Source organism: Labrus bergylta, chromosome 10 (genome assembly GCF_963930695.1).
Source record: "Labrus bergylta chromosome 10, fLabBer1.1, whole genome shotgun sequence".
Lineage (NCBI taxonomy): Eukaryota > Metazoa > Chordata > Actinopteri > Labriformes > Labridae > Labrus > Labrus bergylta.
Window position 1 is genome coordinate 3,944,839 of NC_089204.1, and position 12,856 is coordinate 3,957,694.

Sequence of the window (12,856 nt, forward strand, 5' to 3'; positions counted from 1 at the left end):
AAATTTCCGTTTGGGAGACCAGGGCCCAGCGGGAGCTCCACATGTAGGCCCCTTCACACAGTTAGACATGCACAGGGCAGTACAGCACGATCCCGTCTCGCCACTGTTTCTGCCATTTTGTCTTTCTTCTGAATATTAAGACATGAAGATATTGCACAACACTGGTCGTTAACCTTTTTTTCTTCTGATTGAGCCGCTCGTCTTTGTTTTGGTCTCGTGCATAGTTGCATCGTCGATGTGCATATTAATACTGCATTAGTTCCGGTCAGATTAGAGGTTTTTACGTCAGTGACGCTTCAGAAGTCAGGCAGATAATCTCAGTTATATTAAGTATTTGAAAGTGAATCCCTTTGCATGTCTAATCCTCTACTGTGAGCTTATTTCACCGAGATAGCTGTTCAGCCTTTGGCAGACAAACTGAGGTTCTGTTACCTCGACCAATGAGATTATCGCAGCTTCCAGAGCAGCTCTGCATGTGACAAATGTGTGCCTACCAGATTGAAATAAAAAAGCACAGGGATTTAATCTTCAGAAACTTTCTTTAAACACTTACAGATGACAAGAAACATCTTAATCCACATTCCTATTTTTATTCAAGATAAGTGTGGCAAATTCACATTTCAGGGCAACTGTCCAGTTATTGTGACAAACCTATGCTGCGAGATGAAGCATAGTGGATATTTATCAATGAAACAATCACATTTCATTTGTTACAATTTCAAGTAGTATATATTATTAACCTCTCCTCTACACTGTGTTCATCCTTAAGGGATTTAGTCCTGCTGTTACTGTACATTAATACTCATACTGTATATGATTATAATGCAACAAGTAGAATGTAAATATCAAAACTGCTATACAAAAAAAAAACAGGATGCACAGGAGATGAGTTGGAAGAGACGGCATTCAGAAACATAAAAAATACAAAAAAGGCACTTAAGAAGATCACACACACACAGGCACACACACACACACACACACACACACACACACACACACACACACACACACACACACACACACTTACACATACTACAAATTCAGATTCTTGAGCCCATGTTTTCGCACAATTCACCTGAAAAGTTTTTTGTTTTTTACAATTATATCAGATAGACTTGGCTGGAGAGCGATGTAGAAACCCCGTCAGCTTGTACTAAAAAAATGAAAAGGCTTCACACTACAGGAGGAACGGTTGAAATCAGCGCTGTCGTACATCTCACATGGCTTTAATTTCACAGATAACGATCTAATGCAACCAGGACGTCTCATGAAACCAAAAATAAAAACCCAGAATCAAACAGACCTGCCTTAAAGGGGGATTAAAGTATTCTAAAACCTGGGAACATTTTTTAGATTTGCATTTTAGGGTTTAAATGGCTAAAAAAGTAGAACAAGTGTTCTGGATTCATGGATTCAACAGCTGCTTGGTTTAAGAAAATGTAACACAAAACAACTTAAATATCAAAGCAGTGAAAGACCACCAACTCCTTAGAGGTTTAAGTGTTGTTGCCAATGGAGGCTGAGCTTGGTTTCCAAAATAGGACCTTCCTCTTGAACAAAAAGCTCTGATTCTGTCCATAAAGTTGATGGGGATATACTTGCTTTCAACGATACGTATATGTACGCACAATGGTGGCCACGCTACCCCTGTATCTGTGTGGAGCATCGGCTGTGCGCGCCGTTAAACTTTACCTGTGGACAGAGTGCTACCTCTCCACTCTGCTTATTTTTTATACTTGACTTTGTTTTCACAGTCAAATCAGTCACTCATCTGGATTCTTTGTGCTGGAAAAGGTAAATAAAGGCTGTGTCTGCAGTTTGCAGCTGTAGGTTTCTCCTTGTCTGACACCTACCCTGCGGCAGAAGTTTCAGACATAAATAAAAAATATACAGAAATGGTCGATCTTTTTGCTGATGGAATCGTTTGCGTTTGTGGGTCATTAAGAGGCATTTACATTGATTTCAGCTCGTTCCATAACCATCTAAAAATTCTTCACAGGAGCTTTCATCAGAGGTATTTGACTCCAATGATTAGACTGAACTTCTTACAGCATGTTTCCTGGCTGATGGTTGCATCAATCAGCTGATCCAATGTTGAATTTTGATTGTACCTGTAGGATTTAAGGCCCCAAAACATAAAAAAAAAAAAAGGTCCCAGGTTTAAAAATACCAGAATTGAATTGCCTGTTTAAACATCTGCCAAGTCAACATTGGCTCTAGAGGACCATAAATGCTCTCTTCCTGACATTTCAGGATAATATTGGTCTTTTATAAAAAAAAAAAACTACACACAGGTAAGGTGATGCTGTGAGCCTCTGGCATGATGCGAGAGATGATTTGATGTCTTATCAACATCACATATCAGAGGTGATCGTCAGTAAAAGGCTTCATTTACTGGAAAAGCTGCTGACGCTAAATCACATAAAAGCTCCACTTTCAGAGGAGCGTCATACATGCTAATTATTTGACCCATTAAAGTAGAGTAATATGGAAATAATTAGAGGGGTATTTTTGGCATTAAAATTAACACATTTCTATAGAGTGATTACAAATGGATCCACTACATCACCACAAACTAGCCTGGTTGGAAACAGCTAATCGCAAAGGTAGGCTGATCATTTTTAGATTATATGTTGATGTTTTTACCCCAAACAAACAACCTTCACTAACCTACAGCGCTTTCGACAGGAAGACACAGATTGTCAAAAAAGTGCAACACACTACACGTCACGTTCATACACATTAACTTCAGTTAAAGTTCACGTCCCATCTCCTCGATAAAATGAGTGCGAGAGGCTTTTAGGTGACACACAACTCTGAGTGGCAGCTGTCTAAGAAGATACATTTTTCCATTTAAACATCATGAGTGGAGAAGATGTTTTTTAAAGGTAAAAACAACTTCAAGCGGTGACATCACTGCAACCAAAATGTCAAATCACCTGTAGCGATTTAGTTTTAGGGAGACTACAAAGATGGAGTGAAGGCAGAAGCCATCAATTCAAAATGTCAGCAACATAGAATATTTTCAAATGATGTCTTGCTAGTCGTTCTAAGTAATTAGAAATAGACTTTTTTTTTTAACAAGTTGCAGCTTTAGTTGTATGATGCTAACAACTGCTAGCTTATGTTGCTTTATTCAATGTTTGCTATCTAATCAAAAGGGCAACATTTCTTTGCATGGACAATGTTCTGATATCCATCTGTCAGCCTGTTTGGCCTCACACAGAGAGGCACAAGGCAGGGTCTGTTTAGAGTCTTTTTTAAATGTAAGTAGGTGTATTTAGCTGTTTTAACAGTAGCAGGTATCTGTTGTATTCAGCCATCTTGAGCAGAAATAACTTAGTCCAGTGAACCGCCGCTGTGCCAGTCAGTTAAGGAGAGGAGTGATGTCACTTAAAAGCCGCTCTATTCACCATATTAACACAGACTCCATTTTCCCCAGACATCACGCTCAGTGTGGAGAGGATGATGTCGTACTGCTGTGCTTTATTTCACCATTTACATTTCTCATACTAAACACAACACTGATATTTATGAAGTTAACTCTGAAACACGGCCAAAGGTCGGTCCATCATTTCCCTTTTCTATTGTGTTATCAGGAAGGCTTGAGGTGATACTGATTTGTTAGATTCTCAACATTTAGAAGACTTATAACTAAGAACACAGAAACACGACATCATCCTTTGGATACCAGCATTTTGAGCTTGGCATTAAAGGAAAATGGACGCTGTATAAATATGGTGATATCTTCACTGTTTCCTACAGATATCTCGTCACAAAATAGTCCACTTCTTTGCTCTAAAGTTATGTACAGTTCATGTGGGAACAGCTACGTTCAGCTTTTGTACAAGTAAATTGCAGTGCAGATAAATATGGATTTGTGCCTCTTATTATTAACAACAGAGTGAGGATTTAAAGTCCAGAGTATTGCTGTGATAAAACTAGCCCGCACACTATTAATGTGTTCTCAAAAAAAAAAAAAAAAACACCACATAATGGTCCTGCTCCCTCTCTTCACATTGTAGTTTTAACTTCACATCGCCGGTAGGAAGTGAGCTCAGCTTTCCGCTGCACAATTTAATGAGTACGCAGGACTGAGTTTCTCAAACCAAGACCAGACAGACGAGCCAATCAGCTGGCAGCTTGAGTTCTGAAGCGTTATTTAGTATCAGTAACTCCTTTCACTTCAGAGACCGTCCCAGACCAGAACATGAAATAAGGCAGTCTTTCTAAGTCGATCATATCTAGCCCTGATCAGGAAAGATGGTTCTGAGATGTGGACCAAGGCAAGTTAGTTACCCCTTATTTAAAACAGCTAAACTGCTGACCAGAAAAGAAATACTTCATAGTATTTTATGAAAAGCCCTTAACCTGGATTGTTTCTAATGACACTTATAAATGTGTTTTAGTACCTACATGATAATCCAGAAAGCTTCAGAAAGCTCCGGTATAAACGAAGATTGTTTCTCTACATCTAAACCAGTTAATTAAAAATACAGCTGTTTGTTTACTAGATAACAATCGAACCCCCCCCCCCCCCCCGGTCTCTACAAAGGAAAAGTCTCACTGTAGTCGTTTATCTCTCCTCTAGCCCCCGCCATCATCAACGCTCCCTCCAGTCCGCTCATACTGGAGCCCAGTCCTGTAGAACCCTTCAGCCCTGCTCCAATCTGCTCCTGGCACATCATGGCATCATGGGAAGACACAATAATCCCTCTACCTGCAGATGGGCTGCTCTCCTCCCCCCTCCTCTGCGGCTCTGGCGTTGGCGCAGGCGCTCTGATCCCACTACTTCCAGCACCCATGCTCCCTCCGCCGCCACCCCCACCTCTCCTTTTAGGTGGTGGGCCCCAGAGGAAGGCGTGGGCGGGCCTGTAATGCTGGCGAGCGTAGCGGAGCAAGCGTCTGCGGGTGGCCGGAAGGCGGATGGTGTAGACAAAGTACTCCAGGACGCTGTGTTGCATGTTGGGAAGGGTGTTGTGGTACAGCGACTCCTGCAGGAACAGACGGACCAGCGGGGCCTTGAACGCCTCGTAGCCGAGCTCGCCGAGGGACTTCAGGATGCGCGTGACCCGCAGGTAATTGTGCTGGGACCTTAAAAGATACAAGAAAGACAGTAAAGGGGTTTTGTTCCTAACAATGAAATATTTGATATACATTCATTTGACGCGGTGTTGTATCTGCTATAAGGTAGGATTTCAGGCACACAAAAAGGAATCTAGATCCTCCGTGCATCAGATATAAGAGCATCAGTAAATATAAAATGGGATATTTTTACTAAGCTTGCTCTGTTTCCAGACAAGCTCAAGTCCATTTACCATTCATGGTATATAGAAACTATGCATATGAGGTTTAGCTTGTAAAATACGATGCTTGGTAGAGGAGAAAAAACATCCCAAATCTGTGATTTTCAATCAGTGCTTTGGCAAGAGAAAAACAATGTTTCATTCTTAGACCCTGAAACCATCAAAATAGGATGTTAGAGGGGGAAAAGCCTCTAACTTAGCCTTCAGCCATCTGTTTGTTGACTTTGCACATGTTATTTCACATTTGGACGCCGATAGAGGAACAATTAGGTTCCATTGGATTGAGAATAATGGCCTTGCTAAAGGACACAACAGCAGCAATTGGCAACTCTGCCATACGTTCACACAAATTCTGGCAGCAGTTTTTATATCCCTACGCTTCTGCACAATGTGTGTGTGTGTGTGTGTGTGTGTGTGTGTGTGTGTGCGCACGCTTACTCATTAAGGTGCTGGAAGCGCTCCTGCCAGTTGGGTGCCCGAGCAACACTCCCGCTCTTATCCAGCAGTTTGATCCCATAGAAGTCCAACATGATGGAGTAAGCTGCCAGAAATCTGCGCTTGGCTTCCCGAGTGCTTTGGAATTCCTGACAGGATTACACACAACAGATCAGAGACCAGCACACAGGTACTCTACAACCTTTCTGTTTGGCAGTTAAATGCGCTGGATGGCAGAGGTACAAAGGATCTACATGTAAATACACTCAGCACCTCACCAAACCTACATCTGAAACTGGTCAAACACGGTTTACACTCTTTACAGAGGAATTTATTTTCTCTAACCTGGATCCTATTTTTTTATTTCACATACTTTGGGGTCCAAATAACACTGGATGAAAGCTGCTGTTAAGTTTGAAGTTTCAGTTCATTGCTTCAGTTTGAAGTGGACTGTCTCTGCTGCAGAGTTCATCATAACTGATGACGTGTATATCACATGACCAGTTAGCAACCGGTGAAATCTTCATACATGTTATAAAGCTGCTTCATACTCTTTTCTGCTCACTAGTATATTCTTCTCCACTCCTTTGTTTATAAAGACCTGATACATGCAGTAACAAGTAGAATTGATATCCAGTCATTATAGTGTCTGACTTTGCTTTACCCTCCATTTTGGATAACTTATGAATGAAGAACAACTTTTGAAAATTTTAGGGGCGCGCTGTCCTGAAAGAGGTTTACAGGGATGCATGTGTGAAAATGGCTCATCTCTGTGGACATTCTTTCCTGAGCCTTCTTGTGTAACAAGATTCTGCAGGGAATGCAACAACTTTCTAAAGTGCAACAACATTCACTACACAGTTATCGAAAATGTAAAATGAGGAAAGTTTCACTGGTTGAATGAAAGATGAACTCAACCATGTTAAACACTTGTGCAACAAGGAAGTATGAACAAACCAGACATGCAGCTGGAAGCTCATCAGGCAGCAACGTGTGTGTGTGTGTGTGTATAGAGTCTATGAAGAGTGTGTTTGTCTCACTTTGATCTCGTCCTGAGTCAGTTCATGTGCGTAGAAGTTGAGCCCTTGTTCTCTCAATGGGAACAGCCTGGTGAGTGGAGAAGGAATAAAAGATCAAGTTAAATTACATTTCTGGAAACAACAATACTAAACGAATATATCTACTATGTTACAATATAATAAGGTTTTCACACTTGCAGCAAACTCCTGATATTTCCAGGATGAGCTGTATATGTGAACGTAAACAGTTGCATTTCTTACTGCAACTTTACCAAGAATTTCTCCTGCCAGACCCCCTGACCCCCCTCCTGTCTGACAGGGATAATCTCCAGCTGTGAGGAGCATATAGGAACAACCAGGTCAGGAGAATACCCAGAGCAGTCCTACTAAAATTCTGGACATATTTTCAGGTGTGCATATTTGAAAACGGCTAAACTGAGTCATTCCACGTAACCTGTGATTGCTGTCAAAGTAAACATAGAAAGACAGTACCAGAAAAGCCTGTGTGTACATTTTTTTAAGCTAAGTATTGTAGTTAGGAGGTGGAGATTTTTATTTACATCGTTTTATTTTTTTTACTTTGTATGTATTGGTGTTAGTGGGGGACAGTGAAGAGAAAACGTACAGATTTGTCTCCTGGTGGGGGAAAAAGACTTTAAAGGGTGTAAAGGCGACGGGGAATTAGCAGACTGTCAATCATAAATCAATTATAAAATGTTCACCAGTCAGAAAGCACAGCTTGTTAAATCCCTACTTCTGGTGACATTCATGTAGCAGCTAGACTTCATTGCACACGCTTCAAAATGTGAGTTACTCTGACAGCTTATTTCACGCAATCATCAATGCAGTCAATTACCCAGAGTGAGGGTGAAGGAAACAGACGGAGGAAATGTCTCACCACTGAATGTAGGTGTGATTGTGCTCCAGTTTGTCATAGTCGCCTCTCCACTTTGTCAGAATCTCCTCGATGTAGATACCTGAGCAGAGACGGGGGATAATTAGCTGTCATTTCTAGTGTGTGTACTGTGTGTGTGTGTGTGTGTGTGTGTGTGTGTGTGTGTGTGTGTGTGTGTGTGTGTGTGTGTGTGTACTGTGTGTGTGTACTGTGTGTGTGTGTGTGTGTGTGAGTGTTTAAACATGGGATCAGTTCACTAAGCTGCCGGTCTTTCCCAGTCAAACATGACCTTCAGCCAAACAAAACTCACTAAGCCCAAAGCCAACACTGCTCCTCTGCACAGTGGCAGGACATCTATATACATAGTGTGTGAGTGTGTTAGCGCTACAGTGGTTAATCAACTAATCAATTTGTCAATACAAAGGAGAAAATCTGAAACTATTTAGATTTTCTGACATTTTTTGCATGGGAAATGACTGCACTGATTAATACATTATTATGTTTCCAGCCTCTTTGATACAGAGATTTTCAGCATATTTCAGTATTTACATCAATTTAATCAATCTGTGTTTTGGGCAGACCAAAAAAGTTAAAGGACTTTGAAAAACTGGACTTTTAAAATATTTTCTCATATTTTTAGACAGCATCAATTGACTAATCTTGACAAAATGTAGCATCTTATGCAGCTGATTATGCTGATCCATATTTAACTACACACATATAATGTTACATTTTGGATGTCCTTATTTAACCTCAGAAGTGGTTTCCTGCTGCTCAGAACTTTGCGAGACTTGGTATTAGAGCAAAGGATGGAGCAAAGTTGTGGGACACGCCCACCCCATCAGCTCTTTCAAGGACATGCTCAACTGGAAGCTCACTTAAATTTCCCTGCGACTGCAAACATAGCTGGCCAATCAGAGGAAAGCGGGCACGTGCTGAGGGGGGGCCTTAAAGAGACAGCAGCTGAAATAAGGGATTCTATTGACGCCAGTATCAGATAAATAAGGAGGTTTTTGATCTAAACTTCTTGCAATGCTTCTCCAATAGATGTCCTGGACTGACATAAGTAATAGTGAAAGTGAGTATAATAGATCTCTTTTAATGTAAAGTAAATGATGGTTTGTTGCAGAGTGTGTGATCTTACCATCAGGGACTAGAGGGATCTTGTTCAGGTAGAATCGCAGGTTACGGTACTCGTTGGGTTGCCGAGACTTTCTGTAGTTCTACACCAAAACAGACACAGTTAAAAGGGATCAAACAGGGAATCTAAAAGAGTCAGGAAGAAAATGTGCATATGTGCATTGCCTAGCTGCTTTCTAAATGTGTGTGACTATGTGTGTGGGCATGTACCGGGTAGCTATGACGGTATTTGTAGAGATCCCTGGCAGCGTAGAAACTCCTCTTCATCTTTGGAACAGACTCCGGGGATCCAGTCAGCTGAGAGGAAGGAAGAAAGACAGAGGGAAAAAAGAAAGAGAGAAATAGAGGAGTATAGAGAGGGGGAAAAAAAGGAAAAGAAACATTCAGTTAAAATTCAGTTCTCAAACAAAACCATCCCGTGTTTTAACAGATGCAGAGTAGCACTCATCCGCTATTCAGCTGAATGAAAAGCAGTGACTCTGCTTTGAGGTCGAGGGCTGTCATCATCCTTTTCTCTCTAGCAAAGGAGGACAGTTCACATCAGTGCTGCCGTACAATCTCAACAAAAGGAGGACCCAAGAAACCAGATCTGATCTCAAATAAAATCTGGGTCATGTTCACTTTCACTGGTCAGGAAGGCTTGCATTGTTACACTGAGCCTGTCAAATCAAACTCCATGTATACTTTATAATGGACAGAATAGGCACCTAAATGACTAATAGGTACAAATTGGAAATGTACATGTAGATTGTACGGCTGTGCAATTAAACGCGACTGAACCTTTGCAATGAACATGTTGCCAAAGTCTGAATTTGTTGCCATAAATAAAAAATAAAAAACACTTTTGATGTAGTTCAGCAATGCTTCCTCACTTTGGACGGAGGCCTGGGCATAATGTACATGCTTTCCTACCAATTTGATGCAGACAGTAGAAGCTAAAGCTAACTACCAGCTACCCTTGGATTTATCAGTGATAATTTGGTGAAGGAAAAAATGCTGTTATTGCAATATTGAAGAATGTTATTGCATATTTTGTTTTCATACCGTGCAGGTCTAGTAGATTACTTAAGCCAGCAGCAGGTATTGGGCTGTAATGGCTGCAATGTAATCACTGTATTACAAATATGCCTGTCCAAAGTACATCCACTAAAAGCTCCTGTGAGAAACCTTCAGTTGTGTAGATTTTGGCGCCCCCTGTGGACAAAGTTGTACCTCTAACCTCTTTTCTGATCTTGTGTAGGTACTGTTTTTTTTTTCTTTTTCGAAAATAATCTCACCTCACCTAATCGTGGAAATGATATCGCTCATTGAGAGTCTGCTGCAGAAATTTAAATAAAGTCTAATTCTCAAGTGTGCTGTAACACACCTCGAAACAGAGCCAGTGGTTACACAGAGATGACTAAATAGAAATAATAATAATAATTATAATAATAATAATCAGTCTCGTTGCTGATGATCTCATTTGCTTTAGTACGTCTTGTAAAGGCATTTGTATTAATTTCAGTCAGTTTCATAACCTTCTAAAAACTCCACACAGAAGCTTTAAGTGCAACTTTTTGCAGCAGAAATTGTTTTTCTAAATTTCTGCAAAGTTGAGAAAATGTTCACAAGGTCAAATGCTTCTTCACAAAGCAGAATACATTTTTACATAATATTTCTATTCAAGGCCAGCAGGCAGAGATTTTTCCTTGCTGAACACAGAAGTTGCTGATGAACAGCTGCATCGATCTGTCAGCTCGTTGGTGGTTTTGTTTGACTTTGCTGCTTTTATGGTTTGTTCTGATCCAACACAATATAGCTGTATAGATCACAACAACACAAACAGAACAAGGCTGTGTTTTCATTGGAAAAAACATTATCTTTTTTCACAAAATGTCTATCTGTAGGAATCCTTTCGTCTGTCTCTGGCAAAAACAATCACTTCTAGAGGACAAGCCTCGCTAAAACTCAAGGACTTTTTATACCTGAGTAGCCTGTAGTCTATTAGACAGTACCCATGTTTTATAACGCTGGAATTCCATTTTAACTCAACCAAAATATAATATTGTTTTAACCAATTCACCCAAAACCTCAAGCAATACTGTGTGATATTTCTACATTATTGTGACATTACAATCTACAAACTGATTTCAAAGACATCTCTGAATCTAACAAAAGAGAGTCAATGTGAAACACAGTTCCTCTGATAGTCCCATTATAACCTGCTGGTTTTAATAATCTGACACGGTGTGAAGTTATAACTCCTAACTGGGGCACAGGGACAATAATCATCATGAGGCGGGAGTCTAATGAAATATTTTATTTCCTTCATAACGCAGCAGGCAGATGGTGTAACTTTAATTAGAAAAGCATTAGTGGAATAATTAAATAAAATGATGTGTACATGTTTATTCACTAAAGTCATGCAGACCCCACATGGTGGTGATATAATACATTATCATTATTAATTAAATGCTTTTAAAAATTGACAACAGTTATAGTCAACAAAATAGCAATTAAGCTCAAGCGACACATCATTTGTAGTCTGCATAAATGAATCACTGCCTGGTGGATTAAATGTCACAGTGAGGACTATTCTAGCAACTAAGTAAAGTTCCTATCATGTGAAATTATATAGCCTATTTTAATACTTGCAACGAGGTTACATAAAAATGACATATTTTTGAATGGGGTTTGGCGGAGACAGCAGCATGTGAGTGATGTGGGCTGCTCGGTTGCCCTTTCCGTGTCCTGGACGACGCACAGTATTGACGAGGCCAACCTGGCCTCTGCCGGCGGCACATTTAACCGCATCATGCACCGGCTTTCTCCTCAACATTTTCAGACAATATACTGTCATTGTAGGTACCTGCGGAGACGAGTCGCTCTCCGCCGGGCTGATGGAGTCGGAGACGCCGCTGTCATCCTCAGCCGCCGGCTCGTCGCTCTCGGAGTCCGACCCCCACGTCGAGTCGCATTCCTCAACGGTGCTCGGCTCCTTGAAACGCCAGCTGCCCAACAGATTTCCCATCTAAAAAACATGTAGCACCTTCCCTCTTCGACTGTCCTCTGCTTTGCACAAAAACTCTACATTATTTAACTCACTACCTCGTATGTCAGTCCGCAAAGCGATGGGCTCACATTGCCCTCAGAGCGGCGCTTTTAAATGGCAGAAAAAAGGGGAATTTCCACATCAGCAGCTATGATGCGCGTTTCTGTATGAGGGGTGTTTAATGCAACAAAGAAGGAGGAGGTGGCTTTAAAGCTACAATGCATGGATTATATTAAACTAAATAAGAATTAACAATGGTTACTAGAAATCATATCAAGTAACATTTATTATGTGTCACCATTTTAAAGGTAGCCCTATGAAATTGCAGTTTATTGTTAATAGTCACCAAAGCTTTGGCTGTAAAAATAACAGCTTACTGCCATTACACAATCCAATGTAGCCATAAGGAATCTATTCATAGTTGCTTAAGTTATCTTTTCTTTCCATGTTCTTTGTTTAAGAAAATGTATGCTGTAACCTTAGGCAGATTCGCCTTAGAAATACATCAGCATGTACCAGGATATCCAAACACTGAGCTTTCTATTTCTTGTCTATGCAATGACATTCATCACTAGGCCTATTTGCTCCTGTGGTGCAACGTATTCATGTGAACCTGTTTTCCATTTTTCTTTCCTATGAAAAGTACATTTCAGTGGTTTTCTCAAGATCTCTAATTATTTATCTTGCTACTTTTGGATAAGAACACTGGTTTTCTCTCTGATAACTCATCGACATTTTAAAAAAAACGCCTAAAATCCATCCATTATTGACAACAAATGTACAAACCATAAAATGTCTAAAGGTAGTGAGAGTCCCATTATTTGTGCTTGTTTTAATTTTTGACAGAATTAATTGTTTTAAGTCTTTGCCCTTACTCAAATTTATTTTACATTTAGAGATGATAATTAGTAAAACGTCCAATATATAAAAAAATCAAGTGTGGAGAGTTTGGAGAGTTTGAACAATGACAATTTCCAGTTCAAACAGGTATTTTATGTATTCAAAGCAGTAGCGGTTGGAAAACTATTAA

At 40.2% G+C, this 12,856-nt stretch overlaps 1 protein-coding gene across 1 annotated transcript; it reads right to left on the minus strand.

The window, feature by feature from the left end:
* Positions 1-570: 570 nt before the first annotated feature.
* Positions 571-11,950, minus strand: ogfrl1 (opioid growth factor receptor-like 1). The gene is made up of 7 exons (XM_020654330.3): positions 11,644-11,950; positions 9,006-9,092; positions 8,800-8,878; positions 7,659-7,737; positions 6,782-6,848; positions 5,745-5,890; positions 571-5,094 (listed from the first exon to the last, which is right to left on the minus strand). The coding sequence occupies exons 1-7, from the start codon at positions 11,803-11,805 to the stop codon at positions 4,548-4,550; spliced, it is 1,167 nt and encodes a 388-aa protein (XP_020509986.1). The 5' UTR covers positions 11,806-11,950; the 3' UTR covers positions 571-4,547.
* Between the last annotated feature and the right edge of the window lie 906 nt (positions 11,951-12,856).